The sequence below is a fragment of the Anticarsia gemmatalis genome, chromosome 29 (genome assembly GCF_050436995.1).
Source record: "Anticarsia gemmatalis isolate Benzon Research Colony breed Stoneville strain chromosome 29, ilAntGemm2 primary, whole genome shotgun sequence".
Lineage (NCBI taxonomy): Eukaryota > Metazoa > Arthropoda > Insecta > Lepidoptera > Erebidae > Anticarsia > Anticarsia gemmatalis.
This window is the reverse complement of record NC_134773.1, coordinates 4,320,831-4,345,646: the sequence shown is the minus strand read 5'-3', so window position 1 is coordinate 4,345,646 and position 24,816 is coordinate 4,320,831. Positions and strand designations below refer to the sequence as shown.

The 24,816-nt window shown below is 40.7% G+C and overlaps 1 protein-coding gene across 8 annotated transcripts; it reads left to right on the top strand.

Moving 5' to 3' along the window:
• Window positions 1-24,507, top strand: LOC142985256 (venom protease-like). 8 transcript variants are annotated; one of them, XM_076133312.1, is made up of 10 exons: window positions 1-132; window positions 1,886-1,983; window positions 3,095-3,162; window positions 4,545-4,609; window positions 17,848-18,065; window positions 20,624-20,736; window positions 21,274-21,426; window positions 22,069-22,195; window positions 23,190-23,330; window positions 23,949-24,507. In XM_076133312.1, exons 1-10 carry the CDS (start codon window positions 69-71, stop codon window positions 24,114-24,116), a joined length of 1,215 nt encoding a protein of 404 aa, XP_075989427.1. In that variant the 5' UTR covers window positions 1-68; the 3' UTR covers window positions 24,117-24,507. The 8 variants fall into 8 exon arrangements, with proteins under 8 accessions (XP_075989427.1, XP_075989429.1, XP_075989428.1 ...); XM_076133314.1 differs by lacking the exon at window positions 17,848-18,065 and adding an exon at window positions 16,478-16,674; XM_076133313.1 differs by lacking the exon at window positions 17,848-18,065 and adding an exon at window positions 11,577-11,782.
• The last annotated feature ends 309 nt before the right edge of the window (window positions 24,508-24,816 follow it).

Sequence of the window (24,816 nt, the reverse complement as noted above, 5' to 3'; positions counted from 1 at the left end):
CTATGACTAACAAGAAGATGTTTCTCAGTATTTGTTCATGTTGAACTACAGACAGACGTGTGGCGGCCATGTTGTTTCATATTTTTGTGTTTTTATTTGTTTCTCATGTTGGTAGCGAGCATGTACCTGAAGGTATGTAAATATATTATATTAAACTAGCGGACCCGACAGACGTTGCCCTGTCTACACGTCTTTAATTTGTAAAAAAACATTGTCCAGCGGACAAAATTGTGAATTTAAAACATTCTCAGATCTTCTTGAACACACACAAAAAAATTCATCAAAATCGGTCCAGTCGTGTAAGAGAAGTTCAGTGACACACACTTACAGAAGAATTATTTATATAAAGATATTACCTTTTACCTGCGACTTCGACCGCCACCTGAATTTTGAAAATGCGTCATTTTCCCGGGGTAAAAAGTAGCCTATATCCTTTCTCGGGTAACAAAATATCTTCATACCAAATTTCATGTAAGTTGGTTTAGTAGTTTAAGCGTGATTGAGCAACAGACAGAGTTACTTTCGCATTTATAATATTAAAAAATAAACAATAATAATATAATTATGGATTATATCAGTCTAGCCTTTCTTCCAACTATGTTGGAGTCGGCTTCCAGTCTCACTGCATGCAGCTGAATACCAGTATTTTGGGTGGAGCGACTGTCTATCTGACCTCCACAACACAGTTACCTGGGTTATAACACGATACCCTTCAGTAAGACTGCTTGTCAGACTTTCAAGCTTCTGACTACTGTTAACGACTGTCAAAAATCTTTGAAAATGACAGCCGGGTACAATTCAACGTGTCTTTCGAAATGTGAAGGAACTCGTTGTGTATAAGATGGTCACCTATCAGCGGAATAATCTCGGCAAGCGTAGCTTAACCTCAGAGATCGATAAATATACGATTAAATAGACTTCGTTATACTCATATTTTAAACTAGCTGACCCGCGCAACTTCGCTTGCGTCACATAAGAGAATCATAATTTTCCCCGTTTTTGTAACATTTTTCGCTGGTACTCTGCTCCTATTGGTCGTAGCGTGATGATATATAGCCTTCCTCGATAAATGGGCTATCTAACACTGAAAGAATTTTTCAAATCGGACCAGTAGTTCCCGAGATTAGCGCGTTCAAACAAACAAACAATCAAACAAACAAACTCTTCAGCTTTATAATATTAGTATAGATGCGAAAATTTATGAGGATGTATGTATGTTTGTTACTCTTTCACGAAAAAACTACGGGTCGGATTTTAATGAAATTTAGTATACTGGTAGCGTACAACCGGGATAAACACATAAGATACTTTTTTCCCCGTGAATTATTTTCAAACTAAGACGGGGGCAGAAACTAGTCTAATATAAATTAGAAAAAGACCAATAACACCTTGTTCTGTTCTCAAACTGGTCTAAATTTATGTTGTTATGTTATAAACGTTTTCAAGGTTGTATTCGCAATTAATTTTCGCACGTTTATGCTAAAGCAAGAATGACATGATCACGATATACCTCAATTTTTTCTTGATTTTGATCTTCTCTGAGTTACAATAATAGATGGTGCTCATAGCCAGTTGTGGTCACCAATCGGTAAACGATCTGTGAGTTAAGCAACCATTGGCGCGGTCATTCTATAGATTGTAGTATTTGAACTGAGCGTCTCCGTGTTTCGGAGGGCACGTAAAACGTCGGTCCCGCTTGCCAATTAATATGACAGTCGTTAAACCATATCAAAGGCCTTCGGGCTGGAACAACTTTGACAGTACCAGTAAAATATGTTACAAAAACGGAGAAAATTATGACCCATTCTTTCTTAAGTGACGCAAGCGAAGTTGCGCTGGTCAGCTGGTAATATAAATATATAGATGGTGTTGTTTTCTGTTACAGGGACACCATGTAGCTGGGGTGATGTTAAGGGCCAATGTGTCAGTGTGTACAGGTGTCTGAGTGCAGTCAAAGATATTGAAAACAGGAATTATCCACCGGTGAGTTAAAAAATATATATGTATTAGGTCGGGGTATAAGTCTTTTCGCATTATAATATGTCTGAACTTGTAATAAAATCTCTTTGGCTTCAAGAATCACAAATGAGTACACGGTTCATTAGGTTTCTTTCAGTGAGCTCGTGAGGTACCCTAATATCGAGCTTTTTTGTGTAGAGATTTTATTATAAGTTCATACATACTATAATGCGAAAAGACTTTTTCCTCGACCTAATATTATTATATCATTGGACAACTCACACACGGTCATCTGATTACAAACTAAGCAGAGCTTGTTCTATTGAAACCAAATAACTGATAAACATAATATACTTATATACTTCTAAATATGTACATACTTATATAGATATATAAGATGTACAAACGTTAGTGCGGTAGATGTTTTTTTTTAAGAAAAACAAAACACGTTTGTCGCAGTGGTTAACGTGGTCACCTCGCCGCAATAACCGTAGCGCCGCGTGTGGTTCCAATCACACCCGGGACTAATATTTGTGTGATGAGCACGAGTATCTGTTCTGAGCTTGTTAATGTATCTATATAAGTATGTATTTCGAAGTATACAAAAATGTTTATCAGTTATTTGGTTACAATACAAGCGCTGCTTGATATGGAATCAAATGACCGTGTGTGAGTTGTACAATGATATTTATTTACTAGCTGACCCTGCTGACGTTGTTTTGCCATGTAAATTTAAAAAAATAAATTGTCACTTAGGGGTATGAAAAATAGGTGTTGGCCGATTCTCAGACCTACTCAATATGCTCACAAAATTTCATGAGAATCGGTCAAGCCGTTTCGGAGGAGTACGGTGACTAACATTGTGACATGGAAATCTTCTTTATATATATAATTCTTCTGTAAGTGTGTATGTCACTGAACTTCTCTTAAACCGATTTTGGTGAAATTTTTTGTGTGTGTTCAAGGGGATTTGAGAATGGTTTAGATTATTAAAAAAAGTTTAAAATTTTCAAATTAAAGACGTGTAGACAGGACAACGTCTGTCGGGTCCGCTAGTGTTATATATAAGATTAACTACTTAGATTGTCTTACGGTCACGACTATATATTTATATATTATATAATTATCATTTCAGACATGTTCGTACAACGGAACAACGCCAATTATATGCTGTACGGACTGCGAGTTAGTTCCTGACACGAGGTAATCAAGAAATCATTATTATTTCTAACATATTTAACTATTTATCTGTCTGTATGTAATTATCAGACGGATATTGATAGGTTTTCGTCATCCTCTAATAATCTATACTTAATATTATAAAGCTGAAGAGTTTGTTTGTTTGTTTGTTTGAACGCGCTAATCTCAGGAACTACTGGTCCGATTTGAAAAAATCTTTCAGTGTTAGATAGCCCATTTATCGAGGAAGGCTATAGGTTATATATCATCACGCTACGACCAATAGGAGCGGAGTAGTAACGAAAAATGTTACAAAAACGGGGAAAATTACGACCCATTCTCTCTTATGTGACGCAAGCGAAGTTGCGCGGGTCAGCTAGTTATTTCTGAGATATTAAACTATTTATCTGTCAGCAATTATCAGACGGATATTGATAGGTTTTCATCATCCTTTGATAATCCATACTATCAATACTAATATTATAAATGCGAAAGTAACTCTGTCTGTCTGTTTGTCTGTCTGTCTGTTACTCAATCACGCCTATACCACTGAACCAATTTGCATGAAATTAGGTATGGAGATATTTTGATGCCCGAGGAAGGACATAGGCTACTTTTTACCCTGGGAAAATAACGCATTTCCATGGGAAAATTCAGGTGGCGGACGAAGTCGCGGGTAAAAGCTAGTATACTATACACGGAACAACTAACACAAGAAGAAGGGGCATGTGGGCGTGGGTCCCGGCTGTCATTTACTAAGATCTTTGACAGTCGTTATCAGTAGTCAGAAGCTTGAAAGTCTGACAACCAGTCTTACTTAGTATCGTGTTATAACCCAGGTAACTGTGTTGTGGAGGTCCGATAGACAGTCGCTGCATGTCAAACACTGGTATTCTGCTACATCCGGTGAAACTGAAAGCCGAATTTTACATAGTTGGATGAAAGGATAGACTGATTTTTATGCCTTATCATACATACATGAAATCAAGCCTTTTATAACCGAAGGTGTAGACATAGGTGTATAAAATACACTCACGTTTCGCCATTAACAATGTTAGTTCCATGTAATAGGGGGCGAGCCTACTGCCATATACCGGGCACGTTACCAAACTCCGGACTATATCTTACTAGCTGACCCGCGCAACTTCGCTTGCGTCCAATAAGAGAGAAAGGGTGAAATTTTTCCCCGTTTTTGTAACATTTTTTACTGGTACTCTGCTCCTTTCGATCGTAGCGTGATGAAGATATGTCCTTTCTCGGGTATCAAAATATCTCCATACCAAATTTCATGCAAATTGGTTCAGTAGTTTAGTAGCAGACAGACAGACAGACAGACAGACAGACAGACAGACAGACAGAGTTACTTTCGCATTTATAATATTAAAAGTATGTATTGTTTGTTTCAGGTTATACATATTTAATCCTGTACTGGGTATTTTAATAAAATCAGGAACAAGCAGAGCTAAAGACAGTAAGTAATTTTTTTGTTACTATCCCAATGCTGGGCAAAAGTCTCCTTTTAGTAAGAAAGACTATAGATTATAGTTACTGAAATATTTTTTTTAATAGGCAACTCCAGTCAATGTCGCCGACCCGCCGACAGTTGTCGGCGACATTATGTTGATGTAGGCGACAATTAATTTTCAAAGGAATTATGTTGGCGACTTCTTATTTTAAAGATGTCATGTCAGCGACTTGGATACTGCCTTTAAAATAATGTCGCTGACATATGTCGGCGGGTCGCTGACTGCTGTGTACACTCAATAAGAATTCTTCGTGTGTTATGGGATCTTTTACAAACATACAAACAACGGACTGAAAATAAGAAACAAAAGTAAATTTTTCGCACAAATATTTGTTCAGTGTGGGAATCGAACTCGCTGCACAAAATAATGAGCTATCGTGCGTGCCTAACACACCGACTGTCAACTATGTATACACGTAACATTTTACATCATGCTGTATGCGTATCACGTATCTCAGTGGACAACTACGTGTACGTCAAATTGATAGTCACTATTCAGTACATTGCTGTGGCGTAACATGCTAAATACTCTACGCTAGAACCTCACTAGGACGCCATGGCGGCGTCGCCACGTGAGTTAGGTGACATACATTTCAATATTAGCTGCTTGAAGAAAACAATGTACAGCGTTTTTCAAATAGTTGTCAACTTACATATGTGATAGACCCCTGCGGGCTTATCACGTATCTCAGTTGACAGCTAGTGTACGTCAAATCTATGGTCACTATTCAGTACATTGCTGCTTTGAAGTAACGTACTATTCACTATAATCTAAGGGAGAAAACAATGGACAGCATAGTGGCTTTCAAATAGTTGTCAACTGAGATACGTGATAGACCCCTGCGGGCTTATCACGTGTCTCAGCTGACAGCTAGTATACGTCAAATCTATGGTCACTATTCAGTACATTGCTGCTTTGAAGTAACGTACTATTCACTATAATCTAAGGGAGAAAACAATGGACAGCATAGTGGCTTTCAAATAGTTGTCAACTGAGATACGTGATAGACCCCTGCGGGCTTATCACGTGTCTCAGCTGACAGCTAGTATACGTCAAATCTATGGTCACTATTCAGTACATTGCTGCTTTGAAGTAACGTACTATTCACTATAATCTAAGGGAGAAAACAATGGACAGCATAGTGGCTTTCAAATAGTTGTCAACTGAGATACGTGATAGACCCCTGCGGGCTTATCACGTATCTCAGTTGACAGCTAGTGCACGTCAAATCTATGGTCACTATTCAGTACATTGTTGCTTTGAAGTAACGTACTATTCACTATAATCTAAGGGAGAAAACAATGGACAGCATAGTGGCTTTCAAATGGCTGTCAACTGAGATACGTGATAGACCCCCTGGTCTAGACTTCTGCCGAAAAATAGGTACCGTTCAACTTGAATTAGGACTCACCGTTTCTGAGCTATGGTACTTAATTTTTTGCACCACACTGGGAGGATAAAATGAGCGATTTTTAAATATTTACTAAAAGTTTAGTAGTGCGTATTTTAAAGGGTATAAACTGAAGAAGTTTTAAGCGAAGTTTTAGTACTTTATCTAGTTTAAAGATTAAAAAAAATCTTAATTATAATAATTTAATTCGATCTTTTAAACCGACTTTAAAAAAAGGAGATACTTTTCAATTAGTCTACAAAATTTTCTAATTCGTGATAACTCAAAGACGACCGATTTTGAAAATTGTTTTTGTTTTATTATTATAATATTTTTTTAACCCCAGGGCAAGGGTCTCCTCCCAAACGAGGGGGGAGAGTTTCGGCCTTGAGTCCACCACGCTGGCCAAGTGCGGGTTGGGGACTTTACATGCCCTCAATAAATGTATTAAACAAAATTTAGGCATGCAAGGTTTCCTCACGATGTTTTCCTTCACCGTTACAGCAAGTGATAATCATTTCTAATACACACATAACTTGGAAAAGTCATTGGTGTGTTACCTCGGATTCGAAACTGCGACCACTTGCTTGGGAAGTGCCAACTTAAACCACTCGACTATTATTTTTCAAAATTTTAAACCCTACTTTGTTTCAGAATGTTTAGAGTACCTTCATAAAGTTGAATACCCATGCAAAAGTGTAACACCATTAATAATTTCGTCAAAAATGTTGGATTTCAACCGACAATGTACCATTTTTGAACAACATCACCCCCCCTATAGTGCAGGCAATGGTATAGCAGGCGGTACCGACGCGAGAAGGGGGGAGTACCCCCATATGGTAAAAGTCAAAATTTTTCAAAATTTATTGGGTTTTTTTTGGTATAAAGGTTTGCTAAACGTTTTTAGGTTTTCGGCTTTGCATGCGTCAATATTTACATCCCTTTTTTCGTCGTTTAGGGGTTGATATTTGAAAAAACTTCTATGTTTTTTCCTAGATTTTTAACTATCTCCATGCAAAATTTCGTGTAAATCGGTTTATTGGTTTAACCCTGAAGGCATAACGGACAGATAGACAGACAGGTTATCGAATTAGTAATATTATTTTTAGTAATAAAAAAACTGGAGCTCGTGGTTAGTTAACAACAGCCGCGCGGATCGATCTCTGAGGTTAACCAACGCTTGCCGAGGTTGATCTGTGGATGGGTGACCATCTTATACATATCGAGTTCCTCCGTGTTTCGGAAGGCACTGAAAATTGTGGGTCCCCATTGTCATTTTCGAAAATCTTTGACAGTCGTTAACAGTAGTCAGAAGCTTGAAAGTTTGACCACTAGTCTTACCGAAGGGTATCGTGTTATAACCAAGGTAACTGTGTTGTGGAGGTCAGATAGGCAGCTAGGTCGCTCCATGTAAAACACTGGTACTCAGCTGCATCCGGTGAGACTGAAAGCCGACTCCAACATAGCTTGGAAGAAAGGCTAGGCTGATATATTCTCATTGTTCTAGAATGTGTGGATTTCATCATAAACGTGGACTACCCTTGTAAGGACAATCGCGATGAGTTTCGCTACAGGGTTGTTCGTATCGAGAATTGCACCCGGGTCATTCCGGATCTGGATGGGTCTCCGTACGTAGCAGGCGGACGAAGCGCGGTGCAAGCCGAGTATCCACATATGGTGAGCTTGCAACATCAAGTCATTTATTCATTTAGGTCAAGTGCTAACACTTATGATAGTCAATTGTGGCTTTACACACACGCTTTCTTTGCGGGCTTGACAGATGAGCGCGGCGCGCGCTCTTTCCTTTGTTATATGTGTGTATAAAGCCACCTAATGATATTGAGAGGGAATTAACTGCCAGTTCGGAAGGTAGGGCCAATGAGAAGAGCTGGCAAGAAGCTTCTGGCCACTCTTTTTAATCGCCAAATGGTTTTAACAATATTTATATCAGGCCGCCCGCGACTTCGTCCGCGTGGAAACCTTTCCCGTGTAAATCCAGTGAAATTCACTTTTTACCCTATTTTTTCCCCTTGAGTTCCCGAGGAACTCCGGGGTAAAAATGTGAGCCTATGTGCTGTTCTGGGTCTTCAGCTACCTACATACCAAATTTCATAGTAATCGGATCAGTAGTATTTGCGTGAAAGAGTAACAAACACATTCTCACAAACTTTCGCATTTATAATATTAGTAGCATAAATCATTGATGATGTAAGGAGCTGCTAACCAACACTACCGAACACACATAGGTCATAACATAAATTTAATCATGTGCTAACGCATACATACTTTATAACTTGTATACATATGTCATATATTTAGAAGTATAAATTACTAATCATACTTATGTATGTTCATCAGTTATTAATAGACAAGCACGGCGTAGTTGGTGTGTAATGAATCTTACCCATTAATGTCCCACTGCTGGGCAAGGGTCCCGTAACGAGGGAGAGGCTTTGAGTCCACCACGCTGGCCAATTGCGGGTTGGGGACTTTGAATACCTTCAAGAACTGTTTTAAAGATCTTAGGCGTGAAAGGTTGCATCACGATGTTTTCCTGATCAAGTGATAGTTATTTCTAATACACACATTAATTGGAAAAGTCATTGGTGTGTTGCCTCAGGTTCTAATCTGTTACCACTTGCGTGGGAGGCACTATATTATACCACTCGGCTATCACTGTTCTTTTAATACAAATTAGAAAAAAAAACTTTGCACGACCTGAGAATCGAACCCGAGACCGCATGATGAGCAGTTGCATTCCCTACCGACTACGGATTTTGGCTAGTCTCATTAGCTCGACTATATATGCAGGACTTTGTTTATAGTGTGTTGTGTACAATACACAGGTACACTCTCTATTACATCACTCTCATAGTCCGGTGGGATGGTACACTCGACCGGCGAGAGGTCAGGCGCAGAACAGACGGCTTTACGTGGTATCCGTGGCATGGAGGTCTACAACTGCCTTGCCTTACACTAAGATTTTTGTGAAAGAAAAATTCAGTAATATTTTTTTGGCTCGACTCGGGATTTGAACCTCGGGATTTGATCTTTGTGCATGCATAGTTGACAGTCGGTACACGCGCCCTACTCGCCCTACGCGCCTAAAATAAATATTTTAACCCTTTGAAAAATGTAGTGACTTTTTTCCTGATTAGTAAAAAATATTTATATCCCATTGAAGCCTTTGACCGCCGCGTTCGGCTGTGCTCACGACGCTTTCGTCGGCAAATGTCGAAAAAAATATAGCGTCGTGAGCACAGTCAGCATAAGCAGTCAACATATCAAAAGAATGTTAAAGGATTTGGAAAAGAGGCCGACAAATGTCGGCGGGTCGGCGACTTAAACTCTATTAGTTCTTTTTCGTTGCAGACTGTTTAAAATACATCCACAAATACGACTATCCATGTAAAACTGACAAAGAAGAGTTATATATGTACATATATGTAACTAAAGAATGGAATATAGAGAATAATTGCTTCAAAATGGTCGAAAGACCAATAGAAATGGACGATTCTGATCTAAATATATTAAATATGGTACCCATTATAGCCGGCGGCTATGGAGTCGAGAGATCTGAGTTTCCACATATGGTAAGAATTTAACCAGAATAATCTTCTTATCGTATGGTTAGTGGTCAACCTAGTATCAAAGTTGTTCAAGCCCGAAGGCCTTTGACGTGGCTTAACGACTGTTATCTTACTTGACAACAACCGGGACCGACTTTTTACGTGCCCTCCGAAGCATGAAGATATTCAAATATCACTATGCGGTCACCCATCTATGGAGTGACCGCGCCAAGGTTTGCTTAACCCACAGATCGTTTACTGATATGTGAGCGCAACTGGCTACGGTACATAATACATAGGTGGCTTAGTTAACAACAGCCGCGGGGATCGTTTTCTAAAGTTAAGCCATGCTTGCCGTGGTTGGTTTGAGCATGGGTGACCTTTCTTATACATATCGAGTTCCTCAGTGTTTCGGAAGGCACGTTAAATTGTGGGTCCCGGCTGTCATTTTCAAAGATCTTTAACGTAACTACTTCGTAGATCTATGTTAGTATTTGACAACAGTCAAATCAGCTACTCTATATGAAATGTCAAAAATACATTTTAGTATAGAAATACGACATAGTGACGTCACAGTTTCGTATTTTCGTTGGTATCAAATGAGTGTCTAATAAAATGTCAAAGGTTCAGTCTGCAATAATTACAATTTCAACATTATTTAAAAAAAAAATTACATAGCGTGAGCATTTTAGATGAATCTTTTACGAATCATCAGGCTAGCTTTTCTTCCAACTATGTTGGAGTCGGCTTCCAGTCTCACCGGATGCAGCTGAATACCAGTATTTTACATGTAGCGACTGCCTATCTGACCTCCACAACACAGTCACTTGGGTTATAACACATTACCCTTTAACCTTCCTTGAACCTTTTACGAATACAAATTTAATATTTTTTTCGTTAACCTAGTGAACTACCCAATTGTGCATTAATAGTAGACAGTCGGATACAGGCGTGAAATAACGAACCAAGCTGTAAGAACCTTGCCTCATTAGGAGTCTCCAAGCAGTTAGTATTCTTCTCTTCTTCTTATCGTATAGTTAGTGGTCAACCTAGTGTCAAAGTTGTTCAAGCCGAGATGCCTTTGACATGGCTTAACGACTGTTATCTTACTAGACAACAACCGGGACCGACTTTTAACGTGCCCTCCGAAGCACGGAGACGCCTAGCTCAATTACCACTATGCCACTCATCTATGGAATAACCGCGCCAAGAGTTGCTTAACCCACAGACCGTTTACCGACCGGTGAGCGCAACTGGCTATGAAATGTCACGTCGCTACGTGAGTTAGGTGACATACATTTCAATATTAACTGCTTGGATACGAAGCCAGCGACGCCGCCATGGCGTCCTAGTGAGGGAGTGCTCTTAGGGCGCATTCATTGCAATAACTGCACGTTTGTCTGTGTGGTTAACGTGGTCACCTCGCCGCAATAACCGTAGCGCCGCGTGTGATTCCAATCACACCCGGTACTAATATTTGTGTGATGAGCACGAGTATCTGTTCTGAGCCTGGTTTTCGAACAATGATTTGTGCGATCCACAAATAATTGTTTCGGGTCTGGTTGTCCGTTGCTTGCAAGTTTGTAAAAGTCCCCTCGACACAAGAGCAATTCTTAGTGCGGGAGTTGTCTTTAAAAAATAATATTGTAACTAAACCTACGAATGAACAATATTACAGTCAACTTGAGTAACTTTGAATCATTTAGGTAACATTGACAGTGGGAATTTGATCAAGTTTCGATGATTTTTCCATATGAAACCAACACAATTGATAAAAGTTTGCAAAACAAAAATAAACCTGTATCATTTGTGTTGGTTTCTTATGAAAAAATAATCGAAACTAGTTCAAATTCCCACGTAAAATTTTACTTAAATGATTCAAAGTTACCCAAGTTGACTGTAACTAAAACTACGAATTAAAAACTCATAGGTCTTAAATACTAATTTTTACAGAATGTTTAGAATACATCGACAAATTAAATTATCCTTGCAAACATGACAAGCAGGAACTGCAAACTTTATCAACCGTACGGCCAGATGCCAACTGCAAAGTTACTATACAAAAATACGTGGAACAGATAATAGATGGCGCTTCACTAAATATTCCCGCGATAGCAGGAGGTCATCCCGTTCTAAGAAGGACCGAATTTCCACATATGGTGAGAATTGAGAAATATTAGGTCGGGGAAAAAGTCTTTTCGCATTATAGTATGTATGAACTTGTAATAAAATCTTTTCTCTGCACGAAAAAGCTCGATATTTGGGTACCTCACGAACTCACTGAAAGACCTAATGAACCGTGTACTCATTTGTGATTCTTGAAGCCAAAGAGATTTTATTACAAGTTCGTACATACGGTAATGCGAAAAGACTTTTTCCCCGACCTATCTTGTGGCTTACTTAACAACTGCCGCGCGGATCGATCTCTGAGGTTAAGCTATGCTTTCCGAGGTTGTTCTGTGGATGGGTGACCATCTAATACATATCGAGTTCCTCTGTGTTTCGGAAGGCCCGTTCCTTTGTGGGTCCAGGCTGCCATTTTCAAAGATCTTTGACACTCGTTAACAGTAGTCCTAAGCTTGTAAGTCTGACAACCAGTCTTACGGAAGGGTACCGTGTTATAACCCAAGTAACTGTGTTGTGGAGGTCCGATAGACAGTCGCTCCATGTAAAATACTGGTATTCAGCTGCATCCGGTGAGACTGGAAGCCGACTCCAATTTAGTTGGAAGAAAGGCTAGACTGATACTAGAACTTCTGCTTGTGAATTCGTGCGTGTGAAAAGATTTTACCAAGTAAAAAGAATCCTATATATTAGTCCAAGTTATTAGCTATATATGTACCAAAATTAATTGAAATCCGTCCAGTAGTTCTTGCGTAAAAAAGTGACAAACATACATCCATTCGTACAAATTTCCGCATTTGTACCGGTTTTGCCAGCGACTTCGTCCGCGTAAATATATTTCCCGGGTTAAAATTCGCTTACAAACTTTCGCATTTCAACACGTACATACATAGTTGGCAGTCGGTATCTGGATACAATACATTTTCATTTTTATTTACCCATTACTGTCCCACTGCTGGGCAAGGGTGACCTCCCAAACGAGGGAGGGGTTAGGCCGTGAGTCCACTACTGGCCAAGTGCGGATTGAGGACTTTGCATGCCCTCAATAAATGTGCATGCAAGGTTTCCTCACGATGTTTTCCTTCACCGTTATAACAAGTGATCATTATTTCTATACACACATCACTTGGAAAAGCCATAGGTGTGTCGGGTACTTACCTTATTGACTACCTGTAAAACAAAAATACTCTTATTACAGAATGCATAGAATTTATACACAAATTAAATTATCCTTGCAAAGAGGGTATGCACGATTTAATAATCACGCCGACCTTGGAGCCGGACGTCAACTGCGCAGTTGTAATACTAAAAATACAGCCTCAACGACCCGTATTTGGAGTTACCGGAGGTCATGACGTCGAAAGGAACGATTATCCGCATATGGTGATTATTATAATTAGCACGTCCTGGCTTCGCCCAATTTAAACCCTTATTTTACAATAAAACCTTAACAACTTTAACACATAAACCTTCCTCTTGAATCACCCTATCTATTAAAAAACGGCGCCCATAGCCAGTAGCGCTCACCGGTCAGTAAACGATCTGTGGGTTAAGCAACCCCTGATGCGGTCATTCCATGGATGGGTGACCGCAAAGTGGTATTTGAACTGGGCGTCTCCGTGCTTCGGAGGGCACGTAAAAAGTCGGTCCCGGCTGTTGTCTACTAAGATAACAGTCGTTAAGCTATGTCAAAGGCCTTTCGGGCGGCTTGAACAACTTTATCCCACAGATCGTTTACCGACCGGTGAGCGCAACAACCTAAAAAGTATAGAAGAATTTAGGAAAGCTCCCTTTTTTGGAATCGTTTAATATCTTTTACGTGTATACAAATTTGATAGTCATGTGTGTTAGACACTAACTGTAAAAAACGCAGTGAAAGCTCTGATTAGTTATCTATACAGTGTTTTGTCAATTACAATGTTAAAAAATGTATGCTAAGTTATGTTAAAAAAACACAACTCCCGCACTAAGAATTGCTCTTGTGTCGTGGGGACTACAAACATACAAACAACGGACACAAAGCACAACCAGACCCGAAACAATTATTTGTGGATCGCACAAATAATTGCTCCGTGTAGGAATCGAGCCCACTCCCGACGCAGTGGTATGGCGTGGCGACCTAAACCACTGCGCCAAGGAGGCAGTCAGTTCAAAGCTGGATATGAGTTACAAAGACTCATATTTGTGTCGGAATTAATTGGCCCAAGTAAAAATACTGATCGACATCGCTGCGTCTATATGTTTCTGAATCGTGACAATCGGACCCGAAGGAACAAGCGCCATAATTGTTTCAAGTCGGTTCCATAATTGTTCGATAAATACTACCCATACAAACTAGCCAACCCAAACATATTAGGTCGGGAAAAAAGCCTTTTCGCATTATTAGTATGAACTTGTAATAAAATCTTTTCTCTACACAAAAAGCTCGATATTTGGGTACCTCACGAGCTCACTGAAAGAAACCTAATGAACCGTGTACTCATTTGTGATGTGAGCCAAATAGATTTTATTACAAGTTCATACATACTATAATGCGAAGACTTTTTCCCCGACCTAATATGTGTTGCAAGCCCAAAACAAATAAAGCATTTATTACAGACTGCTTGAAATACATTGACAAATTGAATTATCCTTGCAAAGAGAATAAGCAGGAACTATTTGCTACATCAACCGTACGGCCGGATGTCAACTGCACGATTGTAATAATGAAATCCGTAGATGTATCGGAATTAACACCGCCGCGGAATATAGCCGGAGGTCTTCCTACCGAAAGGCGACAATTTCCACATATGGTGAGAGTCTTAATCAATATTCGGTCGAAAATATCGTTTCCAAGATCCATATAATATTATAAATGCGAAAGTAACTCTGTCTGTCTGTCTGTCACTCAATCACGCCTAAACTACTGAACCAATTTGCATGAAATTTGGTATGGAGATATTTTGATACCCGAGAAAGAACATAGGCTACTTTTACCCCAGCGCAATGACGCATTCCCATGGAGAAATTCAGGTGGCGGACGAAATCGCGGGTAACAGCTAGTATCTATATAAATAAAAAAAATCACCAAAATGTATGTAGACACGGGCATAACTATTGAAGAAATTAAATTGGATTTTTTTTATATGTTTGTGACCGTCGGGACTCCCATTCTCCCAGGATGCGGAGATTGCAACATTTTTTTGTAGGTGGTGATGATGAATACATATCTATACTAATATTATAAAGCTGAAGAGTTTGTTTGTTTGTTTGATTGTTTGTTTGTTTGTTTGTTTGAACGCGCTAATCTCAGGAACTACTGGTCCGATTTGAAAAATTCTTTCAGTGTTAGATAGTCCATTTATCGAGGAAGGTTATAGGCTATATATCATCACGCTACTACCAATAGGAGCAGAGTACGGGTGAAAAATGTTACAAAAACGGAGACAATTTTGACCCATTCTCTCTTATGTGACGCAAGCGAAGTTGCGCGGGTCAGCTAGTAAATAAATAAAACAGAAAAGATTTCCCTAAGTAAAAGTATTCATTGTATTTATTTTGGTATAAACTACTTTCCGTATCCATGAAGATCCGTTCAGGAGGAGTTTGATCATAATTAAGTAACAAACATACAATACAGTCAACCTGGGTAACTTTGAATCATTTAGGTAACATTGAAAGTGGGAATTTGAACTAGTTTCGATTACTTTTTCATATGAAACCAACACTATTGATAAAAGTTTGCAAAACTAAAATAAACCTTTATCAATTGTGTCAATGTTACCCAAATTATTCAAAGTTGACTGTAGGGTACTTGACTATCAGTCAAATCACCTACGAAAAGTCAAAAACACATTTTAGTATAGAAATTTGACATAGTGACGTCATTGTCACAATTTTCGTTGGTATCAAATGAGTGTCCAATAAAATGTTTCAGTCTGCAATAATTACAATTTCAACGTTATTTATGAAAAAAATCTACATAGCCTGAGTATTTTAGATGAACCTTTTACGAGTACAAGTTTAATCATTTTTCGTTAACCCAGTCAACTACTTAATTGTCTGCATTTATAAAATTAATAGGATCTATGTGTACGCAATACACAAGCACTCTCTATTACAACACTCTCATGACGTCATATGCATACATAGTTGACAGTCAGTGTGTGTGCGGACACACGCGCCACGCACGTAGTTTTTTTTTACTGACTAAAAACCTGACGGTGTTCCTTCCACTATCACCATAAAGTGGCCAGGACGCGGTACCTCCAATCGGATACTCCGCGTCCCAGCCGGTGACCGCCTTGGATGCGGGCCCTACGTCGAGCGGGGGATTGTGGATGCCCCCCTCCTAGCTCTCCATTTCAAGGGGGCATGCCAGGAACACAAAGCAAGCCCCCACCTCCCGGACCAGTTGCCACTTTCGTAGCCTAACTTTTTTTTTTTGGGCTCTCCCGCCGGCAAGGCTTTCCGGCTAACGTGGGCATACCAACTAAAAACCTGACGGTGTTCCTTCAACAGTCACCATAAGGTGGCCAGGACGCGGTACCTCCAATCGGATACTCCGCGTCCTAGCCGGTGACCGCCTTGGATGCGGGCCCTACTTCGAGGGGAGGCATGTGGATTGCCAGTAGCCCTCCACTTCAAGGGGGCGTGCCAGAAACACACAGCACCCCCCCCCCCCTCTGGATCCTGTGGCCACTCTTTTAACCTAACCTAGTTACTTTAAAAATAAAATATTCTTCTTACAGAATGCTTAGAATACATACACAAATTAAATTATCCGTGTAAAGATCACAGCCGGGTACTACGGACGGTATCAACCGTGCAGCCGGATATAAACTGCACGGTTGTAACCCAGCAACCGGTTGAGCAACCAAGATATTTCCTGACCCCCCCACCCATAGCCGGGGGTCATCCGGTTGAAAGGAATGAATTCGCACATATGGTGAGAAATATATTAACAAACTTTTGCCCGCGACTTCGTCCGCGTAGTTTGTTACTTAAGACAGAATTTTCATGCAAACTTTCATCTCATATTTTATCCCCTTGGGGGTAGAATTGATCAAAATCCTTTCTTAGCGGATACCTACGTCATAACATCTACCTGCATGCCAAATGTCAGCTCGATCCGTCCAGTGGTTTGTGCTGTGCGTTGATAGATCACTATGTCAGTCAGTCCTCTTTGAGTTATATATTTCGATATCACGCCTGTTATAACCGAAAGTGTATTCAGTGTACGAAATACACCCACGTTTCGCCATTAACAATGTTAGTCCCATGTAATACGTCATATGCCTTGCACATGCCTGAGACCCTGCATGTCTGAGAGTTGTTTAACACAGTTCTTGAAGGTATGCAAAGTCTCCAGCCAGCGTTGGCGACTATACAATGGTTTAAAATAAGTTATTAAAATCGGTTTAAAATACGGAAAAAAATGCAGACGAATTCAAAAACTCCTCTTTTTTGAGTCGGTCCACCTTAAAAAAGAACACAAGAACAAAAAAGTACAGACAAATGGCCTCCCCCTCCTTTTTTGAAGTCGGTGCTCAGTCCACCCAAAAAAGTAACACACGATAGCAAACATAAAGACAAAGGCGCTAGGTCTCCACGGGCGAGAGATTCGCGACGAGTCCGCCCTTGTATCGTCGGACAATCTCCACGAACGAGCGATAATTCCGCCGCGTATCGTCGCGAGTCGTAACGGAATCGCAGAGATTCCGCGGCGACTCGTAACTGTATCCCCGCGTTTTCCTTGTTTAAAAAGCTTCTCGAAACAAGAGACAACATTGAAAATAAATGACGCTGCATTTGACAGCGTGCTCGCTGCGCGCTCGTCGCGATCGCGCGGCGGACTCGCTGCTTGTCGCGGCCGACTACCGCCGATGCATTGACTTTTCGCACGCTCGGTGCCACTCGTCGTATCGCGGCGATATTCAGACACAGCGAGACAGCGCCTAATTAAGAACCTACTACTTTTTTGAAATCAGTTATAAATCATCAAATTCGGCCAATCCAATAAAAGTTATTTTAACAAACAAAAACAGACTAATTGACAACTCTCTCTTATTTGAAGTCGGTGCAAAAAAATCTATTTTTCAAAATTCAAAATTATTTTCAGAATGTATCGACTACTTAGACAAATTATCTTACCCATGCAAAAAAGACTATAACGAATTAAATATAACTAAATTTGAACATCCGGATCCGGATAACCGGTGTACCGTGGTCATAGAGTTTGACCGTACGGATGAAAAACGGATATTGTCTTTGGGCAATTATTATGACATATTTGTTTCGGGAGGGCGTGATGCTGAAAAGGACCAGTACCCTCATATGGTGAGGTTTTCATGTCTCTTCTTGTCGTATGGTTAGTGGTCAACCTGGTGTCAAAGTTGTTCAAGCCTAGCCTTTGACATGGCTTAACGACTGTTATCTTAGTAGACATAAGCCGGGACTTTTTACGTGCCTTCCGAAGCAGGGAGACGCTTCAAATGGCATTATGCGGTCACCCATCTATGGAATGACCGCGCCAACGGTTGCTTAACTCTCAGATCGTTTACCGACCGGTGAGCGCAACTGGCTATGGGCATCTGGGTAATTAGCATGGGATATTCTTTTCGGGAGGGTGTGATGCTGAAAAGGACCAGTACCCGCATATGGTGAGGCTTTCATGACTCTGAAAAGCACCTTTCTGGACATTTCTTCGCTTGTTAAAGGCGGTTCGTGATAGAGATAAGAGACCGTGACATGAGACAGCGACATCCCGTCTCTGTCTCGCTTGCGAGCCGCCTCTTTTAACGTCACAGTCGCTCATGTCTTTGTCTCGCTTGTGAACTGTTTCATATGCATTACCTAAAGTCAAGTTACAGTCGCAGTCTCCGCGGTCTAATGTCTTTTTCTCCTGACTCTGTTGCCAACACAGCAAATTACTTAAATAATTCTAAAGTCTCGAACCGAAAGGGTAAAACGGGACCCTATCACTGAGACTTCGCTGTTTTTCTGTCTATCTGTTTCTCTGTCTGTCTGTCACCATGCTGTATCTCATGAACCGTGAAAGTTAGATGATGTATTTCTGTTGTCGCTATAACAACAAATACTAAAAAAAATATAAAATTGATATTTAAGGGAGCCGGGAGGGAAACCACAAATGTGATTAGGACAAGTTGAAGTTTTAGACATCTGTGCCTCGGAAAGAAAGTAAAGCCGTCGGTCTTGAGCCACATCTCTCACTGGTCGTGTGTACCGTCAGATCGGACTATGAGAGTGATGTAATAGACTGGTTTAAATGAAATTGACCACCGTAGCCGACTCGGAGGACATTTCCTATTTAGATGAAACAATTTTTTGGGCAGCTTACGGCTATATTACTAACCAATAGCAATACATACCGACTTCCATACTAATATTATGAACGTAGACGTAGACGTAGACGTCGACGTCGACGTAGACGTAGACGTAGACGTAGACGTAGACGTAGACGTAGACGTAGACGTAGACGTAGACGTAGACGTAGACGTCGACGTCGACGTCGACGTAGACGTAGACGTAGACGTAGACGTAGACGTAGACGTAGACGTAGACGTAGACGTAGACGTAGACGTAGACGTAGACGTAGACGTAGACGTAGACGTAGACGTAGACGTAGACGTAGACGTAGACGTAGACGTAGACGTAGACGTAGACGTAGACGTAGACGTAGACGTAGACGTAGACGTAGACGTAGACGTAGACGTAGACGTAGACGTAGACGTAGACGTAGACGTTGTCGTAGACGTAGACGTAGACGTAGACGTAGACGTAGGCCAACTTATCATGACAATTCTAAAATACCTATTTCATTATCTATTTATATCATACCATTACCATGAAGACGCGAAAAGCTCGATACGCTTACAACCGTTTGGGGTCCATCTTATGGTCACTTGAGGTAACTACGGGTACAAAATATGACACAGCTTTGAGCTTTGCTTGTACAGGCTCCTTTAGTAGTAGCCTCCTTTTCTGCTATCATATTGTTAATGGCTTTTCCGTTACGATTTCACGTGTAAACTTCTGAACTGATTTTCATGAAATTTAGAGTTAAGTTAAGACCTGGGATTATACATAGGATATCTTTAAGTTAGCCTTGAGTCCATCGTGCTGATTAAATGCTGGACTTTTTCTAATTTCAAGAACTGTTTTTACCTGAAATAATTACTATTCTATCGTATGGTTAGTGGTCAACCTAGTGTTAAAGTTGTTCAAGCTGCCCGAAAGGCCTTTGAGGTGGCTTAACGACTGTTATCTTAGTACACAACAGCCGGGACTGACTTTTTACTTGCCCTCCGGAGCACGGAGACGCCTCAAATGCGATTATGCGGTCACCCATCTATGGAATGACCGCGACAACGGTTGCTTAACCTACAGATCTTTTACTACGGGTATGGCTATGGGCGCCTCGCAATTTTAACCAACTGTCAGACATGTCATTCATCACGATGTTTTCCTTCACTGTTATAACAAATGATCATTATTTCTAATACACATCACTTGGAAAAGTCATTGGTGTATTGAAGTCATACTTTTTTTAATCACTGTCCCACTGCTGGGCAGGGGTCTTCTCCCGTAATGAGAGAGGGGTAAGGCCTTGAGTCCACCACCCTTGCCAATTGCAGGTTGGAGGCTTTGAATACCTTCAAGAACTGGTTTACAGAACTCCTAGGCATACAATATTTCATCCCGAGGTTTCCACTTTTTCCTTCACCGTTGGAACAAGTGATAATTATTTCTAATACACACATAACTTGGAAAAGTAATTGCTGTGTTGCCTCGAGTTCTGCAAGCACTTGCGTGGGTGGTCCCAACTTATACCACTCGGCTATCACTGCTCCATATTTATACATATTTGTTTTCAGGCGTTACTTGGTTATGGTGAAAGCATAGACACAGCTGACTGGTTGTGTGGTGGTTCAGTAATAAGTGAAAGATTTATACTCACAGCAGCTCATTGCGTGTCTGGACCTAATGTGTGAGTAAAACATTATTTTATACATTTCTCCATATAAAACTGATTGTTAATATATTTTATTAAGAAAAGTGTGTAACTGTTTATTTTCCCTAAATAAATTAATATTATTTTGCATGTGTTGGGTGTATCGTGTTATAACCCTGGTAACTGTGTTGTGGAGGTCCGATAGGCCACCGGATGCAGCTGAATATCAATATTTTACATGATGCGACTGCCTATTTGACCTCCACAACACAGTTACCTGGGTTATAACACGATACCCTTCGGTAAGACTGGTTGTCAGACTTTCAAGCTTCTGACTACTAACATTGTGTGACTGTTAACGACTGCCAAAGATTTTTGCAAATGACAGCCGGGACCCACAATCTAACATGCCTTCGAAAACACGGAGGAACTCGATATGTCTAAGACGGTCACCCATCTACAAAACAACCTTGGCAAGCGTAGCTTAACCTCAGAGATTGACCTGCGTGGCTGTTTTTAACTAAGCCACGAGCTGTACACAAATAAATACTTTAAAATCAATTTATTTTACAGAGGGAAGGTGAAATACATAGGTCTTGGTATCCTAAGGAGGTCAGATCCTCCGGAACAATGGCAGAGGTATAATGTGAAGACGATCATCACCCACCCTGGGTATAAACCTCCTTCCAAATACCATGATATCGCGCTACTGGAGACCGACAGGGAGTAAGTAGTTGTTTGTTTATCGTATGGTTAGTGGTCAACCTAGAGTCAAAGTTGTTCAAGCCGCCCGAAAGGCCTTTGACGTGGCTTAACGACTGTTATCTAAGTAAACAACAGCCGGGACCGACATTTTACGTGCCCTCCGAAGCACGGAGACGCCCAGCTCAAATACCACTATGCGGTCACCCATCTGGAATGACCGCGCCAAGGGTTGCTTAGCCCACAGATCGTTTACCGACCGGTGAGCGCAACTGGCTATGGGCGTCTCAGGGAGTAAATAGAACGGTTCTGATATTTTCGACAACTTTCTTACTAAACTATTTTATTCCTAATCTAAACTAATATTATAAAGCTGAAGAGTTTGTTTGTCTGAAGGCGCTAATCTCAGGAACTACTGGTGCGATTTGAAAAATTATTTAACATTTACTCGTGCTCATCACACAAATATTAGTCCCGGGTGTGATTGGAACCACACGCGGCGCTACGGTTATTGCGGCGAGGTGAAGAAATCTAATGACACGTGTACTCATTTGTGATTCTTGAAGCCAAAGAGATTTTATTACAAGTTCATACATACTATAATGCGAATAGACTTTTTCCCCGACCTAATATGTAAACGATAATAACAACTGTCTTTTTCTTCAGGATTGCCTTCAACCGAGACGTGCGTCCAGCCTGTCTTCATGTAGATGATCAGATCGACAATTACGCGACGGCTACCGGCTGGGGTGCCCTCGGACATCGAAGGGAACTGTCTGACACTTTACAAGCTGTAAGTGTGCCTTAGCATTTTTATTAAGAACAAATTGGTTAGCAAAGTATCCATTTTTTTAACCTATATTGTGCCACTGCTGGGCAAGGATCTCCTCCCAAACGGAGGAAAGGTAAGGCCTTGAGTCCACCACGCTGGCCAAATGCGGGGGACTTTGCATGCCCTCAATAAATGTATTAAACAAACTTTAGGCGTAGTTTCCACACATAACTTGGATAAGTCATTGGTGTGTTGACTCGGGTTCAAACCGGTGACCACTTGCATGGGAGGAACCAACTTATACCACTCGGCTATTACTGTATCAAAAGTATCCATACTACTTTATATGTCCGCCTGTATCTACGCTTTCACGGCTAAAATTTTGAGGCGATTTTAATAGATTTAAGTATTCCTTTAAATTGTATATTTCAGAAGTAGTTAAACCGGGTTTTAAACCTGGTGAAATGTAGGTTTTTATAAAGATACATAGATTTGGGCCTTTCTTTCATGAAACCAGTGGATTTGTAGCTTCATGTAGCTTCCAACTTGCATCTTCAGGGCGCGTTCCCATTAAACTAATTGTCGTAACGATCGAAATCGTGTCGTTCTATATGTGAACACCTCCATTTAAACATATAAGCCACGACACTTAAAACTACACGATTACCAAAGTGAAAACGCGCTGTTAGCCATAATTCTTATCTACTTAAACGTGAAGTATGGATTACTAATAATAATAATATATCATTGGATAACTCACACACGGTCATTTGATTCCAAACTAAGCAGAGCTTGTACTATGGTAACCAAATAACTGATAAACATACTTATGTACTTTTAAATACATACTTATATACATTAACATCCAGGCTCAGAACAAATATTCGTGCTCATCACACAAAGATTTATCCCGGGTGGGATTCGAACCCACCACACGCGGCGCTTCGGTTATTGCGGCAAGGTGACCACTTAACCACTGCGCCAAACGTACTGATCGTATTCCATCTGTTCCCAGGTCGGCCTCCACCTGTTCACTCCAGAAGAATGTTCCCAGAACTACCCGAAACACAGGCATCTTCTGAACGGCTACGATCATACCACACAGATGTGCTATGGAGACAGGATGGACACTAATTCACCCACTGATACTTGCGCGGTAAGACAATGTCTAGCCCCGGTTTCTGAGGTACATTTAGCGGTAGTTTATCTATTCAATTGGGTTAAAACTAGGGTTGCCATCTCTAAAATTTGGAAAACCGGACAAGACGCGTGGAAACCCCGGATTTTAGAGTCCGAAAATTTTAGTCTCTTTTTTTATTGTTTATATTTGTTTTTGTTTATTGCCACCAATAAAATTATTTTCATTTCATTTCAAGAAGAGCAACCGCGACGGCAGGAGTGGGGGAACGGTGAATATACTTGGTTCGTTGGTTGATCGTGGTGTGCGAGCATAGAGCGTGTCTCGCAGGCGGCCCAACCTATTTTATTTTTTTTTTTAAACCCGGTCTACAAATGAAACCTTCCCCGGACGCTCCCCGGATGCCCTCTAAACTAGGACAAATCCGGGGAAACCCGGACGGATGGCGACCCTAGTTAAAACTCATGTTAGGTCGGGGAAAAAGTCTTTTCGCATATAGTATGTATGAACTTGTAATAAAATCTCTTTGGCTTCAAGAATCACAAATGAGTACACGGTTCATTAGGTTTCTTTCAGTGAGCTCGTGAGGTACACAAATATCGAGCTTTTTGTGTAGAGATCTTTTTTTTCTTTCAGGGGGACAGTGGTGGCCCCCTACAGTCGATCGAGCACGAACGCTGCGTGTATACGATTCTCGGTGTGACGTCATACGGCAGAGAGTGTGGCACCAGCGGCGGTACTGGCATGTACACCCGTGTCAGACCCTATGTGTCGTGGATTGAAGATATCGTGTGGCCTTTGTAGCTGAACAACGATGGGGGACAGGCTGAAAGAGGGGGGATTGACTGAAGGAGAACAGGGGGGAAGACTAAAGGGGGGACAATTTCAGCAATGGGGGACGATTACAGCTAGGGGGGACAATTACACCGATGTAGGACAATTACAGCAAGGGGGGACAATTACAGAGAGGGACAATAGCTACAGCGTGGGGGGACAAATTTGAATTGAATAAAAATGTGTGTGGATAAAAGGGCGACAGTGTCAGGAGATCGGGAGTCGGGGGACATTTACATCGAGGAAGAGTTAAATTTAGGTACAGCTTGATTAAAAGGGGGGTCTAAGAGTGGGGGGACAAAATGTAAGGCAACTAGATAATATTATTGTAACTGTTTAATATTGCTCTTTAAATAAATTATAGAATTTACAACCATTTAATGTGACCTTTTATTTTCTTGCCATCTTAACATATTATAATAAAGATTAACTTACACTTTTAACTGCACGTTTGGCGCAGTGGTTTAGGCGGTTACCTCGCCGCAATAACCAAAGCGCCGCGTGTGGTGGGTTCGAATCCCACCCGGGACAAATCTTTGTGTGATGAGCACGAGTATTTGTTCTAAGCCTGGATGTCAATTTATCTATATAAGTATGTATTAAGAAGTATATAAGTATGATTATCAGTTATTTGGTTACCATAGTACTAGTGCTCTGTTTAGTTTGGAAT

Excerpts from the sequence above, each read along its gene's own strand:
- LOC142985256 (XM_076133311.1), top strand. The coding sequence starts at position 69 with ATGTTGTTTCATATTTTTGTGTTTTTATTTGTTTCTCATGTTGGTAGC. Across the intron at positions 9,648-20,623 it reads GATCTGAGTTTCCACATATG|GCGTTACTTGGTTATGGTGA; the intron begins GTAAGAATTTAA and ends ATTTGTTTTCAG. Across the intron at positions 23,331-23,948 it reads CACCCACTGATACTTGCGCG|GGGGACAGTGGTGGCCCCCT; the intron begins GTAAGACAATGT and ends TTTTTCTTTCAG.